Source organism: Leuresthes tenuis, unplaced genomic scaffold (genome assembly GCF_036924035.1).
Source record: "Leuresthes tenuis unplaced genomic scaffold, fLeuTen1.0.hap1 SCAF_21, whole genome shotgun sequence".
In the NCBI taxonomy this organism is placed as follows: Eukaryota; Metazoa; Chordata; class Actinopteri; order Atheriniformes; family Atherinopsidae; genus Leuresthes; species Leuresthes tenuis.
Genome location: NW_027325375.1, coordinates 17,286,167 through 17,312,911, shown reverse-complemented (window position 1 = coordinate 17,312,911; position 26,745 = coordinate 17,286,167). Strand labels below are relative to the sequence as shown.

At 38.9% G+C, this 26,745-nt stretch overlaps 1 protein-coding gene across 1 annotated transcript in view; it reads right to left on the bottom strand.

The window, feature by feature from the left end:
- frem2a (FRAS1 related extracellular matrix 2a) overlaps window positions 1–26,243 on the bottom strand; it is a 65,516-nt gene extending 39,273 nt beyond the window's left edge. The window contains exons 1-3 of the mRNA XM_072375432.1: window positions 21,242–26,243; window positions 18,657–18,746; window positions 5,844–5,990 (exon numbers count right to left, since the gene is read on the bottom strand). Of these exons, the coding sequence (XP_072231533.1) occupies window positions 5,844–5,990; window positions 18,657–18,746; window positions 21,242–26,216 (5,212 nt within the window). The 5' untranslated portion in view covers window positions 26,217–26,243. The remainder of the gene's footprint in view (window positions 1–5,843; window positions 5,991–18,656; window positions 18,747–21,241) is intronic.
- Between the last annotated feature and the right edge of the window lie 502 nt (window positions 26,244–26,745).

Genomic DNA, 26,745 nt, shown 5'->3' with positions numbered 1-26,745 from the left:
AGGTTGTCCTTTTCGCCAAGATTACGTCATCTGAGTGTCAAGTGATTTTCTCCTTGTGGATAGAAACATTCCACCTTCATGAATTGTACAGGAGAACTTTTACCAAGGTAAGTAAGTTGCCTCTCAGGTGCTGTCTGCTATCATTATAACTACAATAATGTTGCTGCTAGCTGTAATTTACAGGTTACATTTACCTCTAGTTTCACTTGCGTTTTTGGTTTGAATAGGCAAAAAAGCCACCTGATTAGGTCTGAGAAAAGATCAAGGTTGGTTGAAATAAGTTTTATAATATTAATAACTTTTATTTTGTGGCCTTTTTGACAAGCACTGTTCCACAAGAAAATACAACAAATCTGAAGAAATAGATGTACGTGTAAAAGTGCCATCGCATATTCTATTCTATTCTATTCTATTCTATTCTATTCTATTCTATTCATTCAGAACAGCAACGCATCACTTAAACCATATAAGTGATGCGTTGCTGTTCTGAATGATGTGAATGTGAAAACTCTTAAATAGATCTGACTTAATAAAGCTGTTTCTGTTTCTGTTACCGTAGTTAATGTTGAATCCAATGTGCTGATAAGATTAATCTTAGTCAATACTTCGACTGCACTGGATCGTCAATATAACCTTTCCTATTTTTACAATGCTAGAATTTTGACAGTTGAATTTAAACATTTTCCCATTCACCCATCCATTTTCTGTACTGACTTGGATCAGGGTACACCCTGGATGGGTCGCCAGTCCATCACAGGGCCACACAGAGACAAATGGGACAAACAACCATGCTTACAGTCATTCCCAGGAACAATTTAGAATCACCAATTAACCTAATGTGTATGTTTCTGGACTCTGGAAGGAAGCCCGAGTACCTGGAGAGAACTCATGCATGCACAGGGAATTCATGCAAACTCCACAAAAGAAAAGAACCAGCCAGGATATGAATTAGGAACTTTTTGCTGTGAAGCGACAGTGCACAGCAAAAAGAATTAAGATGAGCCAAATTGAGATGTGCCAAATTTGGACAGCTAAATTAGTTAAGTTGATAACATAGAGAACCCTAAGTAAACTGACTCCAAATGACCTATTAGTTAAATAAAGATCCAAATTATAGCCTTAAAAATGTTCTCATTTGATTCCAAATCTTAATCATAGGCCCTATTATTGTAGCAGTTTTATTCTAGATTACATTACACAGCGGTATGTTCATGATATTTTTGTCCACCATGTTCTGTTTTTTATTCCTGTGCCATAATCTTTTGTCAGGATCAGAAAAAAAGACTTACACCCAGACTCTTGAAATAAAATACGGTCATCGAAAGACAGTGAGATTTTCAGCTTTAAGTGAGATATATTTATTTTCCTGAAGCTACAATAGAAATCCTTATCTTAAATCATAATTTAAACCAGGCACTTGTGCATAGAATGGCTCAGCTAATGTTAGCTAGCTCAGAAAGTTCTTTCACATCTATGCATTGTCAGCACTACTTTCACATATCGGTAGACGTTTCTTTAAAAAAATATCTATCTGTGTGTGTGGAGTACTTTACATGTTTAAAGATAACCAGGTGCTTCACATCAACTGTGCAAAGAGATGAGAGTTCATGTGTGCATAACAGATAAAAGAAAACAAATATACTCACATGCACATCACCTGCACTCAGACAGCTAGAAAAAGGCTGCATAAACCACAACACTGTCTTGACCTTACGATTAACTGCGATCAGACTAATGATGAGAGGTGGGAGAGAGTAAAAGCTGCTTACTGCTGCTGCTTCTTCTCCCTGAGTAAACCAGCTGAAGCATGACAAAGTCTGTGCTAAAAAAGGCATTCAGGGACAATATTGCCATCATGCTTTTAACCTTTGAACCTGCACAAAATCTCAGACATAAGCACAAAAACATGCTGTGCTGTTTTTTTATCTACACCAGATCACCTGATAAAAAAAACTTAACACTTGTGTGGTTGGCTGAATTTGAGATTGATCAAAACAGATCTGAGGGTTCTCTGCCTTGACTTTTTAGAAAAGTTCATTCCTAAAACATCTTGTCAACAATGGCACAATACACCTTTGTTTCTCGTGTTTAAAAGACTGATTATTGGGAAATTTAGAATAAATTAAGCATACAGTGCCTGCAACAACTGGATACAAAAAGCATATGACTTGAAGAAATTCCTTATAAGGGCAGTAAAATACATGCCTTGGCCACACAGCTCATTATTCAATATAAGAAGTTGTCTTAATATAACAGTTTTTAACAAACTGTTCTGCTCTTACTTAACAATATAGAACAATTACATTAATGAAACCAATGCAACTTTTTTCAAAGCTGAGTTTAAGACTGAGTTTATTTTGTGCAGAATTAAAATAACCAAGCAGTCAACGGGCTGTTTAACATCACCACTGTCTGACGATCAATCCAAAGGACACCTTGTGTGTTTCTCACAGCCGTTGACAAAATGGCAGGTGTTTAAATGCAATAAAATGTCTCGCCCGATGACCGCTGGGATAAACTCTAGCCCCCTCTAAAGTATATCTTAAAGCTTGTGACACACAAAAAGAGGAATGCAGAAAGCCTGAAATGTGCATGTCTATCCGCAAATCAAAACATTGAGTAATTTCAAATATTGCACAGATGCTGGCACTGAATTATTTGTCAGGGTAAAACCAAAATGATTGGACTTATGTGTGGAGCACCGACGGATTAAGCGGGTATACAAAATGGATGGATGGATATTTGAGATGGACGATTACACAGCACCTGTGACGGACTGGCGACCTGTCCAGGGTGTACCCTGCCTTTCGCCCGATGACTGCTGGGATAGGCTCCAGCCCACCCGCTACCTGATTAACGGACTGTCGGTATAGAAAATGGATGGATTACACAGCACCTCCAGTTTGATTTGGATTTTTTAAACAATATTAAACCAAGATGTAGCTATTCTCAATACTAACAAGGCCATCTCCAAAGTCTAACAAAACACCAACACGTTGGATGGATGAAATGGTCACACCCAGGGGCGGACTGGTAATCTGTGCGTTCTGGAAAAGTCCAGCACGGCCGTCCAGTCTACGGCCGTCGGCCCTGTTCAATAACCAAAATTTTCAGTCTATCAACTACAAACAGGCGACGCAAGGTGGCGCTTATAGGACAATCGTTATTCAATAGGAGTAAAAGCCAACAAAGAAGACTAACGTTAGTGTCTGTCAACAGAAATATGGCAAGCAGAAAACGTAAGGAGAAAGGTGGATGGCAAAAGTTAAAACAAAAGAAAGCCAAGTCGCTTGAAGAAGATGCTTCAAAATGTAGAAAGATCACAGAGCTTTTTGGCAGCAGTGTAACTGAAAGCAGCAGTTGAATATAGCACTATAGCATCCTAAAGTCTAGGGCTAATTTTTGGTCCCAATCCATCCCTAGCCACACCAGAACTATCAGCAATTCTGAATTTGTCTTTCACTCCTTACAAAAGTGTGTGGCATTATAGCATGTGAAAAGGGTCAACTGCCCGAGTTTCTTTCAGTATAAAAGAGTTAACAGTGTGATTCTGATCAGTGATTCACCAGCAAGCCAGTGCACATTAGACAACGTAGGCTGACAAAAGTAGATTTGAGTAATGATTCAGTTTTTTATGCCCATGTGCCATCTTAAATTGCACTTCAAAAAAATGCACACAACAAAAGGGGGAGGGGTGTACTCTACTAAAATAATAAATGCTGAAGAGTATAATCTAGATAAAGCACAGCACTCTTCACAGAAATACCTCAACCAGCTAGCGGGCTCTCCATTGAGGTGACAGCACCAACCTCTGCACCACAGTGCTGCACCCTATTTTAAATAACACTGTAAAAAAAGACAATTCTTCTCTTATCATTTTGGCTATGATTATATGATATTAAAGAAAAGCTAGTGCATGAATAGAACTGCACCTGTTTGAAAAAAAAATTAAACAAAAAGTAAAATAAAACACTCCACAACAAGGCAGAATTCAACAGGACGAACAATTATAGATTCTGCACTGTAAAAAAGAAAAAGAAAAAAAAGGTCTGCAATAGGCTTCTTAAAAACTATGTTTGGTTGGATCTTGTGCAACCTCTGATTGAAAAAGGAGGATCAATGAACAGATCAATGTTCATTCAGTTTTGGACAGTTTTGCTTTTTTGAATTGACCAGACAATAATTAATAACATTGTGACAGGTCTGCTGATTACAACACTAAATATGTCGGTGTAGTTATATTATCTGTAACTTTATGTAACCTTGGCTCTTTCACTGGTATTTTTCTGAAGGTTTGGTCTTAATCAGTTGGTCAGTAACCACACATTTTTGCTGTATGACGTTGTATTCTTGAATGTACCTGAGCGACCTTACAGCTAAATCATCTACCGCTGTCTCAAATTCATAAAAAAAGACGGAAATCTGTTTTTTCCAAGCTCTAATTTGGTTCAAGGGTAAAAAAGATTACTTAGACTTAGAGGATAAAGTGGATATTGTGTTGAAAGGAAAGTGCTGCAATTGGTTTTTTCTTTGTGATGTTGATGTGCACTGAAGACTGAGGTACAAATGCTTTGAAGTGAAAGAACATATGACAAGAATCGTGCACACCAGTAGAGCTGGGAAGTAGCGTTTTACATGTCATATCAGGGTAATTTAATCAGACTACAAAATAATAATAATGATTTTATCTGCCAAGGTTGTGTTTCAAAATAAAAAGTAGATTGTAATTAAATTGTCAAGGACTACATTTGGATTGAAAATGGGAATAATTTGCCAAAATGTTTGGTTCGATAAATAATGCTGAAAATGTTTTGCTGTATTCAAAGTAAGCATTTTCTCTAAAGCTGTCGTAACTGCGTTTTCATTCCTCGTTAATTACCGGGAAAAATTAGGATAGCCATTTTGGATGGCTGCTTTTTTTGCGTGTGTGTTACATTGCAACCTTTGTTTTACAAAAACTTGTAAAAAGAGCAACCCATATGACGCAGAATACTCACAGTAAGTTTTGTAAGGGTTGACTGTATGTAAATAATGAGTATGTGAAATATATTCACATTAAAGAGTAATAAAAAGCCTGTTTGAGTTGCTTAACATTTTTGTCTGTTTTCTTTAGTTTGAAGTGCAGTATTTTCGTTGAAACTAATCCAACTACATTCAGATTAGACATCTTTTTAATCCAGTGGATAACATTAGCAAATAGGAAAAAATTGTCATTGACTTTTTAGGAAACAGAATACATTCAAAGTAATATAACCATGTGCATCAACCAGCATTGGGTCAAAAATAAGAAACAAAAAAGGCTGAGGCTATTCTTTGAATTTCATAGCATTTTGATTTTGTGTGCTGTACATTTTTTTAAAGTGTATCTTAAATCTTGCAACACACAAAAAGAGGAATGCAGAAAGCCTGAAATGTGCATGTCTAGCCGCAAATCAAAACATTGAGTAATTTCAAATATTGCACAGATGCTGGCGCTGAATTATTTGTCAGGGTAAAACCAAAATGATTGGACTTATGTGTGGAGCATGTACAAAGGTGTATAATTATGTTTGAATCACTCTGATACTCAAAACCACAACTGTCAGATTGGCGACAGTATTAAAAGCAAAAGTCAGAAGATCACAATGTGTTTTTGGATTCTTTTCATCCAAGTGACATACGTGGATATCTGTGCAAAAGGTTGTGGCAATCCCTTTGGTGGTGGTTGTGACACTGCAGTCTTAAGCTAATAGCTAATCGATATTACCATTCCTTAAAAGATCATTGTGCTAAAGTGACTAAAACCGCAATTCATTAAGTCTCAGTTCAGAAGTGAAGGGGGGCAAAAAGACAAACAGACTAACCAATGAAAGACGTCTCTCCAAGATATCCCCTCCGTCTGAGCACCACGTCCAGGAATTTGTCCTCCTCATCCACAACATAATACTCTTTTTCCAGAAAAATCCAAGCCCAGTGCAGATGGAACTGCTGTCCTTCAAGTTTGTTTCCACCTGACAAAAATATATAAATAGAATTAGAAATCATTTGTGTTGGTTTGACCATAAACATTCTTTTTTATTCTTTTTTAAAATATTTATTATCATAATTTTTGTATTTTTAATGCATAATAAAGAAATGTATATATATATAAACATATATATATATGCTTGAGAACATTTGACAGATTTCATACAAAAGAAACCTCATGATCCTTTACCATTGTACAGCAGTCAATGTCTATTATTTGCTTTGTGATTGAGTTAAAATATTCTTTTGTTGAAATGTTCTTTTTTCTTTACGATCCAGGGGTTTTAAAGCAAGCCAGTATTAATGTTGTTAAGGAAGCATTTACAGAGGAAGTGGTTTTGTTTCTAATAGAACAGTTCAATAGCAGCCACATCACAAAGCGAGCAGAGAGGATGCTAATTTAACAATCTACTGTACTCTTGGGAGAGGGGTGCATTACTGAATGGAAAATCACGAGAAAATATTGTAAGAGTGAGATATGAAGAGTGCATGTCGGATATTCTTTTTCTTTTTTTCTTTTGACTTTTGTGTAGAGGTAAACAAAGCCTAACCCTGCGTTACATTCCTGTAAGTGCTATTATAAATGTATGAGCTATACAGAGAACAATTTCACATCTACTTGTCTCCTCCAGTTATATATATATCCATCATAAAGGCTTGAAGCAATACATCTGGAGATTTCACTTAATTTCCATCATCATATAGAGGCCATCAATTGCGGCTGCATTGTTCAAATACCTACCACTAACAGTCACTAATCCATGATAAATAGTCAAGATGATACCCACCATTTCCACATCTTGCAAACATTCTGCTCAGGTCTCTGTTAGAAAAAAGCTCTAACAGGGTTTGCGGACATGGTGCTAAAACACAGCAGAGGTGAAAAGTTCAGCACTTTCCAGCTTGATAGGCATCACTACAACATTCTGAGGTGACAGAACAGCTAAGGTAATCAGAGTTCATGTGTCTTCCAAAAAGCCTGCGGGCCAAGTTCAGGCTTCACTTAACGAGTGCAAATACACATGAGTTGTGCACACATGCACACCCCTTTGATTCCAAAGCCATTGCAGTCTGCAACCTTGACTTTTATTTCAGCTTGCTGATAATTAATGCAGCATAAGCTGTCTGAAATCTTAGCATGTGTATGTTTGTGTGTGTTTGAGCGTGTGTACGTTCCTTCTGTGTGACCTCTCACTAGGGGTGAGTAAATGTACACAGACAATAGGGATCTGAGTCAGTGGGCTTCAGACTGTCTCATTCCTCTAGCCTTTTAAAAGGATAAAAGACCTCTAGTATGTGCTGACCATACAAAAAAGCAGCTTTGAAATCATCCTCAATAGAGCTCAATTCACTTTGCACCCTCTTTCAAAGGCTTTCCTGATAAAAAAAAAAAGTCAACACAAAGGTTTTTTTTCTTAATTAAGGATCATAGTTTCTGTACAACAAATTTCAAGGATCAGGGCACCCTGAGAAAACTGGAGAGAAAAACTTTGATGCTTAAATACGACAGTTCTGATGCAGACTCGTGATGCACAATCTACTTAAAAAAATAATCTCTGAAAGGGGTCCTGTTAGATTAAATTACTTCCGAACCAAAAAGCCTTAAAAATCATATGGCGTGTAAACTTATTGCACAATAGCGTAAAAAGATTTCTTGCTGTGATGAAGCTGTGAGACGTATGTTAACTTGCCTTTAAAGTTCCAATGATTTGCTTTTTTTTTTTTTTTACCTCCAATTATGATTTGGTCTCAGTGTTCTAATTTAACTCTCAGCTGCAGCAGACAGCCTTGTGTGCAAGGGAAGAAAAATGTTTATAAATGAATGTCACCGTTGATGGACAAGTGCTGGATGAAGTTACATTTATTTGCTAAGTTGTGAACCCTGACACCATTTTTTCTTCATGAAATAGTGCCTTTCATCTAAATTCCTCTCTAGCTAGCCTTGGGAGATACACTTTGGTATGCTATTGCAATGCAATAAAAGAAATCAAAGGAAAAAAAAGTGGCAATACCACATCTATTCCCTGTTAAATTAATTATTTTTTCCCATGTAGGCAATTAAACCACAATTCTTTCCTCTTTTTCTTCAAATGTCCACCTTTAAAGATGTATACATCCAGAGCCTTTAAAAGCAATCTGGTGTCTACAATGTTTCCTTTCAAAGAGCATCAAAACAAGTACCACTACCATCACACAGGCCTGAGTATCTGCTTTGTTCTTGAATATACTGGAGGGACTAGCCTCAGTTCTCACATTTCAAGTGTGGGGGAGTTTATAAAGTCATGAAACTTGATGTAAAGTCTAAAGGTCTAATACAAAAGTGTACTTGAAAGCATATTTTATTATAAAAGCAGAATGTTGTTAAATTCTTGATGTGACTCTGATTTAAGTCAAGTCAGTTTACATGTCTGCCGTGTTCAGCTTGAAAGACATCTGTCGTAAGACTACGGAGGAAAGACTATCTCAGACATATTCGCTGCCCCCATTAATGAAAAGTAAAATTATATATGTATGATATAGAGTGACACAGTCCCACTGCATTTTGTCAGAAGGTGGCCCCTGGATAAGCTAACTACTGGCCATCTTTAACAACTGAAACCTCCTTCAATTTGAGTGAATGCCATGTGTTGAATTTTTAAGGTTGCATCACTTTTGCATCAGTCAAAAGCAACTAGGACAATTTTGGAAGGGACTGCAGAATGTGTTGCTACATAGATGTTTTGCTGTTGAGAAAGCATAGTGATAAAGTAAAAATGTCTGATGCAGAGGAGACACAATGAAAAATTCACAATATAGCTCTCACCTGACCTGCTCTATAATTTTTAGCTTTAGCTCACCCATCATAAAACCATCTGATTCTGAAGTATTTCACACATCCCGACTTAAAATCCACACTTACAAACACACAAGTGATTGCAAGTCCATTAGAAGCAATGGGGATGTTTTTCTACAACAAGCACAGAAGGACTAGTCAGAATAGATGTTGAAATGTTGAAAAATATAGAGCAATCCTGTATGAAAAGATCATTTGATGTTCTAAGGTTCGTGTTAATACCTCAAAAGGTTAATGAGAGAAATCTTACTACCATGGAAACACAAGAAACACTGTGAAAGTCCTGGAGTCATCAAGCTATGGTTTGGACCTGAAACCACAAGAGCATCTCTCAAAAGATCTATAATTGCTGAGCAAAAATGCTGTCCCCTTATTCCAAAAAAAAGGAGTGTTTACCATGCAATCTGACCAAGCAGACGAGAGGTAATGGTTGCTGTAAAGGTGCTTCGACCAAGTTTTAAATTAAGTGTCTGGATACTTACAGAAATGGGACATTTCAGACTTCTCTGTGTGAATTTTTCTGTGTGAAGGAAAAAAATATATTGAATCCTTTCTAAGATGACTCCATACCACACGTAACAACATGATAAAGTTGACAAGGTCTGAAAGCTCTGCATTGTAAAACCCAAAAGCAAGAAATATGTGAATGAATTTTAAATTTTAATAATCACCATTATTTCCAAACCACTTTTGCAACCACTTTACTGTAATGTATGTTATGTGCTGATGATAGCTCGCATTTGACACTTTACGCTGTATGTGCCATTCAATTTCCATCTCGCAACAATAAAAGCATGAAGCTGTTAAGAGGAGGAAAAAAACATATCTACATACATGCATACAACACCTTTTAAAGCACCTCAGATTATTAAATTCTACCACTGGGCAAAGCAAATACAGACAGAAAACTGCATGCTAGTGATCGTGATTTCAGAATTGTCACATCAAAAGTTCAGCTTGAATGCTATGAAGAAGTTTCTGTCATACGTCCCCAATAAACCTTACACGTAGTCATGTCGCACACACATGAAAAAGGAACTATCACTCACAGATATGGGGATGTGAGAAGACATGTTCAATTTCCATGTGAGTGTAGTTCTGCGTTATTGTGAGGACGCCTCGCTTTGTGCTGAACAGGTTGCATGTTCATGCACAAGTAACAGCTATCACTGCACAACGCAGGGACATTTACATTTGAGACATCACGTCACTGCCACAAGAACAAGCAGAGACATTTCACCATTCTAAACTTTCTTAAAAATCGGTGCTCGTATGAGTTCTTGAGTTTCTTATTTGTGTGTGTTCATGTGCGACTATGTGCACATATGAAACTGCACTCCAAATCAGTGCAGTTAAATTCTTGATGTGACTCTGATTTAAGTCAAGCTTGAAAGACATCTGTCGTAAGACTTTGGAGGAAAGACTATCTCAGACATATTCGCTGCCCCCATTAATGAAAAGTAAAATTATATATGTATGATATAGAGTGACACAGTCCCACTGCATTTTGTCAGAACGTGGCCCCTGGATAAGCTAACTTCTGGCCATCTTTAACAACTGAAACCTCCTTCAATTTGAGTGAATGCCATGTTGTGAATACATACAACACCCTTTAAAGCACCTCAGATTATTAAATGCTACCACTGGGCAAAGCAAATACAGACAGAAAACTGCATGCTAGTGATTGTGATTTCAGAATTGTCACATCAAAAGTTCAGTTTAAATTCTACGAAGAAGTTTCTGTCATACGTCCCCAATGAACCTTACACATAGTCATGTCGCACACACATGAAGATGCAACTATCACTCACAGATATGGGGATGTGAGAAGACATGTTCAATTTCCATGTGAGTGTAGTTCTGCGTTATTGTGAGGACGCCTCGCTTTGTGCTGAACAGGTTGCATGTTCATGCACAGTAACAGCTATCACTGCACATCGAAGGGACATTTACATTTAAGACATCACGTCACTGCCACAAGAACAAGCAGAGACATTTCACCATTCTAAACTTTCTTAAAAATCGGTGCTCGTATGAGTTCTTGAGTTTCTTATTTGTGTGTGTTCATGTGCGACTATGTGCACATATGAAACTGCACTCCAAATCAAATAAAATTTATCACAGCAAGACCGTGCTGTTCCTGTGTGGTACATCTATTCTGCCGGTTGCGGTGTGGCCTATCCCTCAAGTCTCTCTCTGTCTTCGGTACGAGTCCCCAAATCCCTGTGTAACTGGCAAACAAAGGGATATAAGCGACCAACAATCTCAATGATGTCTCTCACTCTGACTTTTAAGAAACATGTGAAGTGCTGTGACACTCCCTTTGCTAAAACAGATTCCCAGTAATATTTCAGTGGTAATAGGAGCCCATGCTCCAACCATTTGACAGGAATGTCACTCAAATATTAATACAAATATCTAACTCCCCTTCAGGGCATTTCAGTGCCGTTTAGCTTATTTTCACATCTGTGTGGTAGTTCTTTTGCTGGGAGGCAGGGCATATTTACAACTAGTAGCAAAAATGATGAAGGACAGATATATGTGTTTTGCCAGGCTAATAGTGGACTGAAAACAGTTAATTTTACAGGTCTTGTAGCAGCATCATAATCAAAAGTATGCATTATTTTATGTATGAGTGTCATCTACACTTAATTCAGGGCAAAAAGCAAACAGATACCTCCTGATGTCTAATAAAAACCATAAGCAACTTCGATTACTTCAAACACTTTTCTGAATAATATAAAGAATTTAATTAGCATTAAAGTTTAGTTATTGTTTATTCACAGAAATAAAGAAAATCTGCTGCTTTACATGTTTACTGATTAAATACTTCTATACCGGTCACCCCATTTGACCATTTTTTACTAAAGACTTCAAATCAAAAACATTGTAAGGGTGAATCTGATGCTGCTCCTGCTTGCGATTCAGAGAATACTATGTGCACTTGTGGGCAAAAAGGAAATGAAGAACACATACGTTACATCCCATGGACTCAAACACTCATGCACCCACAGGAGATAAAAGTGGTGTGTGACAGAATAAAGCTTTGTTTCCTACTTGCATCCAATAGCCAATAGGCATGACTTTGCTGCAGAGGCACTTTAAGCTACCTTACACTTTAAACTACTGGAAAGTGACATCTGGGGCAAAGAATCTTAGCTCCTTTGAAGTTCTTGTGATATATTTAATAACTACTGTGACTAGTTATGTTTCACTGATGTCTATGAAGACAGCAGTTTATGACCCTGGGCATAGCTTAAAGGAAGAAGGGACAAGAAAGCAGTGGCTTCCTTGAGCTGCATGCATGTGTTTGCAGCTCTACATCTGTACGTGCGTTGCCTTGATCTATGCTGTGCACTCACAGTATGTGTGAATTCTGAGCGTCAGATGAACAATGACATCTCAAAGCATTTGGCCTCCAGCAGGAGCGCTTGTCACAGAAGCACAACCTAAGCATGTGGATCGCTGTAACTTCGTCTATGCCAATATGTCAATATAATATTCAAACGACGGATGAGTTTAATGCAGCTCAGGATAGTTACGAGCCCTTCTGAGACCAAACTGTAAAAAGCACCAAGAAGATAAAAAGCTACTGAAACCTACTTTCCACTTTTTTTCCTCTCAGCTCTCATCCCCCTACATTATTTTCTATTTTATTTGAATCATTTTCATAATGTTTACTTTAAGATTAATGGTATTTTTTAATCAAACAATGAGGAAGAGCCCCAGAAATCTCCCAGCTGTATTTCTGCAACGTTAGATGAGCAGAAAATCACAATTGAAGCATTACTTTACACTGTAAAGCTTCTGTGATTGAAATAAGATGGCCCATTAATAGAAGTATAAAGATTAATCAATACGCATCAGAATCCAATTTCAACATTGGAGAAGTGATTACAGAGGTATGCAGACCCCTTGCTCAAATATAAAGTGTCATAAAGCAGTCAATGGCCCAATTCGACCATTAAAATCTGGTCGAATAAGGTTCTGCTCCAGATCAGAGCAGAGTCAAAGAAAGATTACCACGTCAGTATCAGACAAACTTGATAGTGAGCGTGGATATAATTTAGATTTTATAATAAGAAAGAAATATTGATCTGTCGAGTACAGCGGGAGCATAACAGAACTGAAAATTCATCTCATAATACATCATGGTAAATCCCTGGATACTAATATCCCTAGCAAGTTCATTCTTATTTCCAAAATATATAGAAAATGGTCACATTTACAAAAAGAAAACTAACATCTATGTGCAAGGAATATCAAGAACTGTATCAGATTGCATTGAATGGATTAACATCAAACCAAATCATTTATTTAAAAAATAAATAATTCCTGAAACTTAAGTAATGAATCCCAAAATTTTTTATATATTGATTATATCTCTTTTTTTTACAAAGTAAAAAGTACAAAGTACAAATGCAAAGACAGTACAACAGAGAATGAGGTTTTATGTGAGCTTAGTTTAGTTTTAAATGAACTGCAATAAGAGGGATGAACAATAGAATGAAAACTATATGTTAGCTGCTAAGAAGTTAAAAAGTTAATCTCTAAAGCCAGATGACAATAAAAATGGTAGTAGAAAGAATTCAGTGACAATTCTTGGTTGTAATGTATTCATAACGTCCAAAAATAAAAACCCGAACATTTCCGTTCTGCTCATTCATTAGATCAGATGGTGTTCGGTTACTTTTGAGCATTTGCATATCAGACGTCATTTGTCAGCCACAAACATATACTGAATCAGACATGATTACCATGATGAAAAATCCCTCCATGGCTCTCAAAGTCTGATGCTCTCATCTTAAGGTTCTAATGAGATGCAAATAATCATAAGCAACATAGCAGAGTGTGTAGTCATAATCCTGCAACAGAGAGATCCATCAAAGCTTTGACAGACAGACACGGCAAGCTGGGCCAGACATGGCAGTAAAATGAAAAGCTGCTGCCTGAGATGGAGCCGACGCTCATCATAATCAACCACAACATACTTTGAGATTTAACTCCATGAGATGGAAACACTAAATATTAACACTGTACTCCAGTGGTAGAGAAGATTGGCGATGAGACAAAAATAACACTAAAGAACAGAAAAGACAATGCCACAGATGTTGAGCATTGTAAAAGAGTTAGCAATAAATAAATCATACTGAACAAAAATCCAAGACTGACTGTGTGAGAAGGGGAAGATGAAGGGGATAGAGACAGGAGAGCTGGGCTCTGGTAGAAGTGAATGACAGTGAACTCCTGAACGCAGACAGATAAAGAGAATTCTCTCCTAAAGCCAGGGACGTGTTAGCAAGGGCAAATCAGTCTGAGCTGGATGCTGATTTATTAGCTCACATTTCTGTTCTGGTTAATAAACAGTGCTTTAATGATAAAAAAAAAAGTTTTTAAAAAGAAAAGAAAGTGTGGGGATTAACCTGGTCCATTTTCGACAATGACTATGGCTAGTTTAAACCTATAATCGTTTCTTGAGACTTGTAATTTAAGTGAATCAGCACATATTCTACAAATACTTAAGATTTATTGTGATATAAAGTTCAATTAATTTAAAGAATACTTCATTAATCCCCGAATGGATACCATCTATACTGGGCTTCATTGGAACAGGGAGTGTCAGTGCTGGGAAGAAAGGATTCTTTTGAAACAACGATTTTCATTTTAATCAGGAGGAGCAGGATAGGGACAAAAAAAAAAAGTGTCATTCCTCACCCGCAGTTATATCTGGTTACACACAAAGTGTTGTGGGGTATTCTTCATAAATTTTGAGATACTCTTTGTTGAAACTTCTACTGCAACTCAATGCAGGCAAGCTTTACATGTAACACTAACATTTTAAAAAGCCCACGATATGCTCATTTACAGGTTCATGCATTTATCTTAAGGGTCTCTTAAAATGGATTACATGCTTTAATGTTCTTTCACAGTACATAACTGCAGCATCTCTTGTCATCTGTTCAAAAATGCTCTGACTATTTATAAGTTCAGTCTGCTATGACTGATCAAAATATGGCAGCGTTAGGTATTTTTGAAAACTTCCTTTGGGGCTGCTAAGCTAGCCTCCTGGCACACAATATTCAAATGTATGACATAGTTATAAAGATAAGTGATTGCATGAAAGTCTACATTTTGGTCAGGTGTTGCAGGCAGTTTAGTTATGCCCTTTGGGGCATAAACATTGGGTATTGTAACTTAACATACCTTTTGCATGCACAAAAAGCTATTTAACACTTTTTAACACCAAAAATAATATGAAGTCTAAGTTTTACTGTGAAAATCCTAACCCAGAAGCCTGGGAAACAAGCCACATTCCAGCCCACTTTAGTTAACTATAAAGACCCCAGCTAGTCTTAACCTGTTAGAGAAGGTTCTTCCTGCCACTCTTCCCTTATAGATGAGCCTGTAATAGGGCCACATAATTACCAGTGGCTCCCTCAGAGCTCTGCCCAGCTCAAATGCCCAGGGCTCTCATTACCCGCGATGCTGCCTGGGCTCTTAAATATCAAACACTTCTTTGTGCTGGAGGCCTGACTGCCCCTTAGCCTGCAGCAACCCCTCAGTGCTCATGCTGTGCTTGCATGTGTGGGATTGTCTGTGTAAATGTGCACCAGCACACATGCAGATTAGTGTTTTTAAGTCATTTTTATCATCAAAAACACCCAATTACAAGTACTTCATGTGTTATACATAATGCCCACTTCCTCCAAAATTGAGTCTTGGTTTTGGTGTATCTGCTGCTCTGTTTCACGGTAATGCTGCCTTATAACACAATTATTCTTTTGAATGTCCCTCCTTGACAAATTCTTTTTCATCCAGAATCAATTTGCTTCACTACCCTTAAGAATTAAAGAAGTCAAAGTGGATGGAGTAAACTTATACACTGACAATATAAACTCATGAATTTTAAGTAGTTCCTTCTAATAGCCTCAGGCCTTGTTAACTCAACCAAAAATTAGAAAAAGAAAGAAAAAATGAATTAAGCACTTAAAGAGCACGGACAATCGATTAGTCAACTTTTCTCCTTTCAAGTGCTTAAAAAAACAACAACAAAAAAACTTGTTGTTCTTTTATGCATTTTTTTTTCAGAAGTATATTTCATATTGTCGTTCCAGGGCAATTTCTTGTAAGTGTTTCACAACAACAACATGAAATAGACTTGGGTCTATGGTGAAGACAAATCGCAAACTATTTTATGTTTTTAGACTGAGAGAGGGCAACACATGGTTCTCTATGTCTCTACTTGTGATTTGGAGGGCACATCTAACTGTTTGAACTGCAGGAAAGAATCAGCACCTGAGCAAGACTAGAGCATCCCATTCTAACTCAAGAATGTACCCTCATCCTTGTGAGGTAGAACTGGAGAGCTAGGCTATCTTTGAGGTCAATATTCTTTTTATAGTTTTTTCATAGTTTTTATTGTGTGTATTATGCTCAATGATACAAACAACTTGTAGTCGTTTGTGTCACTGAGAAGAGGTATGTTGGTAGAAGATTCTGCATCATATGCAGGTGTGTGTAGATGCATACTCTTGAATGCATCACCATCATTTAAGAGAAGTGTACTAATAATGTGTGTTCCACCATAGAACGCACATACCTCTTCTTTTTACTGTAGACTTAAAGGAAAGACTGTATCAAAATAGATGGCACATATAATAAGTGTGATTTTGTATCCTGGATAATTTTTTAATTTTCATATTATAAAGATGGGCACATATCTGCAAATGTATGCAAAGTTTGTGATGGAGCTGAAAATTATTACTTAACCTGAATTTTGTATCTCAGTATGGGGCATTAGGGGAGCATCTGTCAGGATTTAGGTTTTGTTTCATGTCTTGTCACTTCCTGTTTTATTTTGAATGTTAACTTCTCCTCTCGTTTCAGATAACTTGCCCTTCCTCCCGTGTCATGTGTCTGTGTGTCTCCCCTGATTACCCAAGTGTTTCCACCTATTCCCCCCTGGATCATCATGTGTCATCATGTCTTTGTCTTCCCTTGTCTCGTTGCCAGTGTGTCGTACTTTCAGTTTTCACTCTAGCCTCTGAACCGCAAGCTTTTGAAATCCTGTGAATTAGAATCTTTGAAGTCTGTCTTGTCACTGAAGTTGAGCATACCTCCTTCAGAGTTTTGTTTTTGGATAAAGTTTTTGATTAGTATTCCAGTTTAACCTTTTGTAACATTTTGTAGCCGACTTGGTTTCCTCCATTTTTGGAGTGACCTTTTGTTTGTAACTTTGATAGCACCAGTAGTTGCGTGACCTCGTTCCTTTTTTTAATTCTCTAGATCCTCCATTAGACGGAGAGTTTTTTTTTGTTACGCCTCGTTTTAAGAGAGCAACGAAATTTAAGTTATAATCTTTTATAGTCTTTCGTTTTCCTCCTGGAGTGGAGTGGATGTTTATTTTGATAAAGTTTTATACCGGCACTTGTCTCTGTTTTAGTTATTGAGATCTGTGCCTTAGAAGTTTCATAATTCTTATTTCTCTGTTGGAAGCATTTATTAAGAAGTTAAAGAAATAAAACTTATTATTTTGAAATTGATCCTGCACCTGTGTCCTGTCGGTTCCTGACAGCATCAATTAATGATACAAAAAAAAACAGAAAGGAAAAAGTGAACAGAAGTCAGTTATATCTTAACATAAAAGGCCATAATCTAGAGCAAACGAAACATGGGGGTGAGGCTTTAAGAATGAAACCACAGTGTAAGGATTTTATGGAAGCATTTGTTGTGCAAATTTGCCTTTTTAGCAATCTTATTGATTCACATTCGATTACATGCTACAAAAAAATTTTAGTTATTTTTTATAGTTACAAACTCTCCCCAAGGACAAAATACAAGGAAAAAGAGGGAAATGCTTCAAAGTACACAAAACCTTTTGTATATGTTGTGGTATTTGGAAAATGTCTGACTTAAAAAGGATGCCCTTTAAGTCAGACATTTTTTACATTTAAGTGTTTCTAGTCCTGTACTTGTTTGCATAATTTCTTTATTCATAGCATTTTTTTCTTCCCTTCCCTGTTCTTCAATTTCCCTTCAAATCCAAATGCAATTTTAGGCAAAATAAACTATCTCAGTTTGCTTTTTGATTTGTTTGTAGTTTGCTTGGCTTGCTGACCTTGAATAACTGCTTGCACCTCTTTATCTTTTCCTCACTTACAGATATTCTTTACATAACACATCCAGCTCTGCACCAGTTCTGAACTGTGAAAGCTGCTCTCATGTCCTAATGTCCTAAGTCCTAATGATATTCCTAATACAAGAGCTTCTCTGTGTTGAAAAACAAGACCTAAGAAATCAGGTTTTTATCAAAACTAAATATGCTGTAATAACACTTGACATGTCCCGCAGTCAATTTTACAAATGACACTGACAGTCTTATTAACTCACTGAACAGTGAAAACTATCTATATTAATCATGGCATCACAAAGAGTTTTCAATCTTTCATGAACCTTAGCATCTTGCCAGGTCACCATTAACACAACACAACAGTATTTGTCGTGCTCAGGTACAGACTGAAAACCTGCAGATTTGTCAGAACTACTATTCTGCACAGGTGTTTTGAGTGACAGATCATTTCATGGTTAAATCCAGAATGAAGTGAAATCAGAGCCCCAAAGATACACTTCACTGATCTGTTGATAAAAGCTGCTGAGAGCAACTTACAAATTTAATTGTCCTTTGAGTTGGAACAAAATGCTTGACTGCTGACTTGCACGTGCCTTAAAATCAACTGAAGAATCTCCAAGCAGAAAGAAAAGGGACAGACAAGCCAGATGAGAAATGCAAAATTCAGGAATTCCAGTAGAATCTCACCGTTATCCTCAACAGAGAAATGGAAAACATCTGATGTGGCATTGTCTTCATTCCGCAGCACATAGCAGATGTTCAGGTCATCAATATCAGCTGTAAAACAAACATATAGCTACTTCATTTACGCCCTTATATTGAAGCAATCACATAGAAGTGTGTGGTGATGCATAATGGTAAATGTAAAAATTATTTGTGAAAAAGATTGTCCTTGTTGAGACTTTATATATATATATATATATATATATATATATATATAGATAGATATATGCATACAGTAGAAAGAAATCTGCTTTTCAAAGTTTCCTCCTTACTCCTGAAATAGCCTCAAAGACACTTTTAAGTTATTTTACAGCTTTATGGCTTGTTCAAACACTCACTCTGTCTAATAATTGTTCAAAGATGGAAGCTGTCCCACCACAGCACCATATCGGTTACAGTAACAGCAGGTCTCTATCACCACATTCATTTAATTTCTTATCAGTACTCAGCATGAACAATTTTCTACAAGAGGACACATTCTGAAAGTCATGCATCTGTAATCCAGGATGATAATGCCACAACCTGAAATACGGGACAGCTCAAGCTAAACCAACAGAAAATGCTTTAAATCCAAAACTTGTCAACTGTCTGTGTCAACAGCCCTGAGAACCAGGTGATGATGGATCTTTTAATGACAGACGAGGTAAGAATGTTAAAAACAGGATTGCGATGGGCACCACATCTGTTTTCTAACTTCTCTGAATTAGAGGGTGGCGTCTGCATTTTTTTTCCCCACCATTCTCCAAAAACATCTATTACAGTGCAGAAAAATCATCAACACTGTGATAGGGCTTGGCCCCTGCAAACCACCTTCTTAAATAATAAATGTTGGAGGAAGGAGGTTCATAAAAGTATAAACCCCTGACTCCTACCCGGGACGACAGCCTCTAACTGTAGATGGCTTCCTGTCATTGCTGCCTCTCCCTTCCCATACTGACATAGACACAGTGATGACAATTTTTTTTTAAATCTATAACTATATTACATTTCTATATCGTAAAGTAATTTGCGAAAATATCATTCTGCTTTCGGATAAGTGTTGTTGAAGTGCTGCAAGACTCCTGCAGACCTCTGTTGTGCCAACTTGAACTTGTGGACCTTACAAATATGAAGTCAGCACTGTGAACAGGGGGGTTTGGCACAATGTTCATTCAATATTTAAAGAGAATGCCTCTTGGGATGTGCCCTGGAAATAGGACGAGTAAATAAAGAGCAAAGGGTTGTCTCTTTCACCTGACTGATTCTTCTGACGAGCCTGTTTTCTCTCTCTGACTCAATCTCTCATGCCCCTTCTCTCATTCTTTATTTCTCTCATGTCACCTACACCCCTCCATTCCCTTCCCTCGCCTCTTTTGCACTCTCTCCCACTTTGCCTGCACTCTCTTCTCCCTGTTCTGCCCTTTGCTTCTCCTTCCCTTTGCACTCGTGTCTCATCTGTGCCCTTTTTGTTTCAAAGACTTCAGCCACATAGAGGTTCAATGAGATGTCTGTCTCCTGCAGGCTTAAGAGTTTTCCAACTCTGTGTTCTGGGCCCATGTCAATGCTTACACCAAACAGGTTAATTTTCATACCAGTTGGTTTAATTGCCTCAGCGTGATGACTGCTGTCACTTTAAACACTAATCAGTAGCTTTGTTGCCTGGGTTCTTTCTGCAATATCACTAAGTAGACATGCACACATGTAAAATTGTGTTCAAATTCACTGATGAGGTAATGCATGTTGGTAGAGGACAGTGATACATTAGCTGTAAGCTCTGTGTTTTCTCTATTAATTTTCAAAGCAACCCAAATTTCAATTTATTGTCTCAAACTACCAAAACTGGCTGCAACTCAAATACCATGCCGTCACTTTGAGCTCAGCACTGACCTTTTCACACATTCTTCTACCTGTATCCCGCTTCATTTCACAGACCTCTGTAGAGAACATCAGATGCGAACATTTTCCCAGAGAAGCAGAAATAATAAAATATTCATTTATAACATCAACTAAACATCAGCCTCTAACTTCAGTCCGCTAATTATGATTTGATAGGCATAGCACATCTAAATCAGGCTCACAAATTAACTATTGAAATTCCCAAGCCAGTATTTGTCACACATGTGAATAATTATAACTCCATAAATTAAGATCTCTGGGTAGCGTTGTGTGAAAATTTCATCAAAACTTGTGGAGTGGAATTGTTTGATCACACAAAATCATAATCAAAACCACCTCCGTTCCCAAAGAAGCAGAACAATGATGTACCTTAAAATGGCAAGGATATACAATTTTTAAAATTGGCACTGTTATTTGACTTACCAGAAATCATTTGTGGTACATTAGTTGTGCCAATATTAGCACAATAATTGCTGTATTGTAGAGTGGAATAAATTAATGGTGATTCTGTCAACCAGATGTATCAGATTACTGAACAAACTGGCATCATTTAATCATTGAACCACAAGGTGATATTGATTTAAACAAACAGACCTAACTACCACATCTTTAATTGTCTTACTCATTTGATGCAACATAACTCATTGTGATCATTTTAAGGGTTTTGAGCTTACCTTGACTAAATGTGTCAATGGAGTTGTTTCCATGTCTCAGGTTAACAATGTAGCCGTGTTTGGGCTGTGTTGTGATGTGGAACACCAGGGAGGCTGGTCTGCTGTCTCTATCCTCTGCCTTCAGCACTTTGGGGCTGATGGAGAACCCCAGGTGACCTGTGGCCAAAACCTTTAAAGTAGGTGCACCTTTGTTCACCACAATCTGGGGGACGCCATTGTCGATCGCCACAATGATGATCTTCATAGTTTGAGGGCGTCTAGTCTCGAAGATTGTGTCGGGGAAGACATAGAAGTCAGTGTGTGTGCCATCGGTGACAGTAAAAGAGAAAGAGTCCTCTGGAGACTCAGTTCCATCATGTTTGTAGCTGATGAGATTTTCATTGAGGTCTTGTTTTGTGAAGCTGGTGACAGGTGTGGACTGGTTGTAGAGTAGTTTGCCATGAACAGGCGGCTGTGTGACAGTAAACTTGATCAGCTTCTCAGCTGTATCCTGGTCTTCAGCAGTGAGCTCAAATGGTGTTATAAGCTTAAACTGCCCTTCTGTGACAACCAGGCCGTTTACAGTCACGACAGGTTTCTTATTGTCAACATCCACTATAGAAATTCTAAAAGTTCTGAAAATAGGGTTGTAGCCATCAGTGACTTCAAACTCAAAACTATCCATTTTCACCTCATCATCTGAGGTGTGGATGTAGAAAATCTTACTGCCAGCTAGTTGAAGTTGAGTAAAAGACACAATGGGTATCCCGGGATTATCTGTATACTCCAAGTGGCCCCTGACAGGGGCCCGCGTGACAGTGAAGACCAGGTTCTCATCAGGGCTGTTGAGGTCAGTGGTGCTCAGTAGATCTGTGGTCAAAGTCACTCTACCACCTTCTCTCAGAGACACGCCTTTACTGACCACATCTGGGAAAACCATGTCAATACTGCCCACAGTGATGTAGAAGTAACGATCAATGAGTGGATTAATTCCATCAGTGACATCAAATTTGACCAAGTCTCGGATGCCCTCCTGACCATTGTGTGTGTAAAGTAAAAGTCCTGCATCGATTTCAGCCTGTGTAAAATTCATGCCAAGTGTGATGTTCTCGAGAGACCCAGATGGGGTTATTCTCTGCAGGAGACCCTGACCAGGTCCAAACCGGATGATATATGCCAGCATACTGTCATCTGAATCTAAATCAGTTGCTTTGAGCACTTTATTGTTGATCTCTTTGGTCTCCCCGATTTCCACTTCCAGGCCGTCATTGATAGTCATTCTGGGGGTCTCGTCATCAACAGGGATGATCATAACCATGGCTGTTTTTTGCACAGAGTATTTTCCATCTGTCAGAATGACATCAAAGCTGTCCTCTGTTGTCTCTGAGTCATCGTGTTCATAAATAATACTTGATGCCTCTCTGATCTGTTCTAAAGTGAAATTAGTCACCAAAACTGAGCCTGTGGATAGCTGATTTAAAATGGCCCCATGTTTAGGAGGTTTGGAAATTATAAACATCAGCTCCTCAAGTGGAATATCAGCATCTGCTCCATTTAGAATAGGAGTGTCAATGACAATGTTCATCCCCTCCATTACCACTATCTCCCTCAAGTAAATCTCTGGCTTTTCATCATTTGCTGGGATGATTATGATTGGGAAGAAATGCTTTTCTGAGAAATTGATGCCATCAGAACACCTAAATGTAAACCTATCCTCCACTGGTTCAACCCCCTTGTGAATACTCTGCACATAGTAGATATTTCTCTCCCTGATGTCTCTGATTGTGAAAGCACTGATAGCTGTTCCCGACCTTGATTTTTCTGAGCCTGGGGCAGGAGATATATTTTCCACATAGCCCGCGGTAGGCTGGACAATGACGGTGCAAAGTATATCATCCGATGGAGTGTCATTATCATCAGCATTCAGATGCTGAGGGACAATGGCATATTTTTCTCCTTCAATAACACTGAATTGAATCCCGACTCCAACCTCAGGGGCCTGATTGTCAACAGGAAGAACAGTGACTCGAACATGGACACCATTGACTTTATTTCCACCTACGGTCCAATCATCAGACATATCTGTTAGGGTCAAATTGAATCCATCCTGCTGGGAAGTAAGACCTATCTCACCACTGGTATGTGCATATACAACCACACCATTAATTATATCAGCTTGTGTAAACCTAGTGGCAGACACTCCTTTAACTAATATTTCACCCACAACTGGAGGATGTTCGACAATAAAAGTAAGCTGGAGATCGTCTGTGTCATCATCATGGCCTTGAATCACATTTGTTGTGATTTCTGTGGCTCCATTTTCCAGCACATCTATATGAGATCCGATAGTTCCCACAGGAAGACTGACAGTTGGAGTTTCATCATCAACAGGTTTAATATTAACTTTGACTGTCACAGTAACAACATGAATACCATCACTGACATCCAGCAGAAATTCATCCTGCACTGTCTCCTCTCCACTGTGAATATATGATATCTTCCCCTCTGAGATATCCTCAAGGCTGAAAACTCCTTTTTTCTCCAGGTTGGTGAATGCAACCTGAATCTGGCCATGTTTAGGGGGCTGGCTCAAAGCAAAGGTTATTTGCTCACTCTCTGTGTCGAGGTCTGTGGCATCAATTTCGGCTATGGTGATGATATGCATGCCACGCTCAAACACACCAAAGCCAGTGTTTGTAATCTGGGGAGGTTTGTTGTTCACTGGCTGCAGGTAGATAGTGAAAGCCCCTTCAACACTGTTTCCAGCTGTGTCTTCAACAGTGTAACGAAATTGCACGACATGGGCTGTAATTCCCAGCTCAACATCTGGAGGGGCATAGGAGATCTTATGATGGTTTATTTGAGCTTGTGTGAACTCTGTCACTTTAGTGTCAGGGCTGTCTGTCAGAACCAAAGAACCAAACACAACTGGGTTATTTTCATCTATGTCTGTTGGAGGCTGGATAACTGTGTACTTGAGGTCCCGGTCCTCAGAGTCCAAATCAGTATAGCGCAGCACCTCTTTGCTGAAGTGAGTGAGCTTGTACTCCTCAACAGTCATCTGCAGGGTCGTGCCAGGGAACAGTTCAGGGGGTACATCGTCTATCGGTAAAACACGAATAATGAATATGCTTTCTCCTGATAGATTAGGGGGGTCGTTGTCATCCTGGACTGTGAATACAAACTGATCCATGATTGTTTCTGTGTTGTGAGGGCCTGTGTGCCTGTAAAACAATTTCCCATCTGTGATGTCTTTCTGAAGCCACTCTGTCACCTCCTTCTCATACACCTCTTCCTCTGCATTAAATCTCCAAGAAGAGGGGTCCTCTGGGGCATCTGACTGCCTAAGGAGTACTGTGCCAATTGTGGAAAAAGGGGGAACAATGGTGAATTTAATTGTCGAGTCTTCAGAGTCAATATCAGCAGCGCTGAGCATGTGAGGAGATACAGGTATCATTTGATTTTTGAGAAGAGTCAGACCAGTGTTAGCATTGACGATTGGGGGTTCATCATCAGTGGGAACAATTGTAATGGGAAAGAGGAATTCTACTTCATTTTTCCCATCTGTCATCTTGAAGACAATGTTGTCACTGTATGTGTCACTCCCATCATGCTGGTATACAACAACTCCTGTTGTAAGGTCTGCATGTGTGAAGAATTTCCTGTGAGATCCAAGCACCATGAGATCCCCGTGCCGTAGTCCGTCCACCACCGTGACAGTGACAGCGTCCAGGTTGTCCTCATCGCTGATATCCAGGTTATGAGTACTGATGAGAGGCCGAGACTGCCCCTCGTACAGCAGCTGACCTGTATTACGTGTCACAACGGGGGCCAGAGTGTTCATTGGCTTCACAACAATCATAAAAGCAAAGGGGACCGACACAGCCCCCTCTGTGTCTAACACCGCAAACTCAAGCTGGAAAATCCTTTCAGTGTCTGAGTCCAGTGATGGTGGCACATAAGCTATTTTCAGATCACGCAAGTCTCTCTGGTAGAAAGATGTTATTGGGAGGTTTCTGTCGTCGGTACTGACTATGTAACCCTCCTCATAAGATAAGGGGGAAGTGATGTTGAAAATAAGTTCCTCTGGGTCTGATTCTGCATCTTCAGCGGCAAGCATATCTGGTGTGAGGGCAGTCATAACAAACTGGCTTACCTCCATCATCATCATGGACACAAAGCTGGGTTTGGGAGCAGTGTTCTCCTCTCCCTCCTTAATGCGAATCATAAGATGAAAATACTCCTGTTTGACCAGGTTGCCTTCCTTATCATGCAACTCCACAACCATGGGAACATAGTCCCTGTTGGGAGACTTGCGGTCAAATGTGTGCTTATAGCGGATATCAGCCTGCGTGAATTCATCACAGCCCATCATTGTGGAAAGTTTACCTCCATCTATGAGTTTTCCGTATCTCGGCAGCCCACTGCTGCTGGACAGGGATGTCACCTCACATTTGTAAGAGTCTCTGTCATATGTAAACTCTAAAATCTTCGTATCAATGGGATTACTGATCCCTTTGAGCTTATCAACAGTGAGGGGTATGTTTTTGGTGAGTAACTCCAACTGCGTAAAAACTACTTCAACCTCCATCATGAACGGGATGATAACGGTTTCGGTTTGTGCGTCATACCTGAGCTGCAGCCGCACTCTGTCTTTAGATGGACTCCTCGAGCCGTAGTGGGAGTATGTCACGTCACTGGGACCGAAATCACAGGGAAACTTTTTGGGAGAGAGATGTCCCGGTCTCTGTGAGAGCGGATCATTGTCCAGGACGGTGATGCTGCAGCGGTCTCCCGGCTGTGTCTGTATCACCAAATCATTGATGGGATCGATGAAGACCGACCTCCCGAAAGGCACGCGTATTCCATTGTTGGCCACCAAGATAGCATCTTCTGATAGTTCAGATCTGAGTGCGTAAAATAATCCAGAACTGTCAGGTTGCGCGAAAATGATACCTGTTACTGCAAAGCACAAGAGAAGTCTGTTGAACAACATCTTCGTAACAGAAAGCACCCCTGCTGCCGATCTCAATGCCCCGGTCTGTCTTACTCGAGATGATAAAAATCCCCAAAGTGATGGGAGTCAGGAGGATGTCTGCACGGTGGATCCCGTGCATCTATCCATCCGTACCGTCGTCATACTGAGCGAGAATACCGCGCATGAGTTTTAACTTCAGACACTTGAGAGGCGCTGCGTGATGCGCTACCGCCCATCCCTGCACATATTGGAGGATTTTAAGGGCTTGTTACCTCAGCAGTACTGCTAATGGGCAACACAGCTGACAGTCACAGGGAGGTGGAGACGAGAAGATGAGCTGAATTAGTTAGATGCGATGTATAGGACAGCGCAGCAACTGTCAACATTAATTGTCGAGAAATATTCTTTACAAAGGAAAAAAACACTATGATAAGCCCGTCACACTGAGGTATTCCTCAGTTGTACTCTACATAACTTACAAGCCTGTGTTACCCAAGTAAAAGAATGTTGGTATATAAAAAATCCCCTCTGTGACTGTTCCACTGTT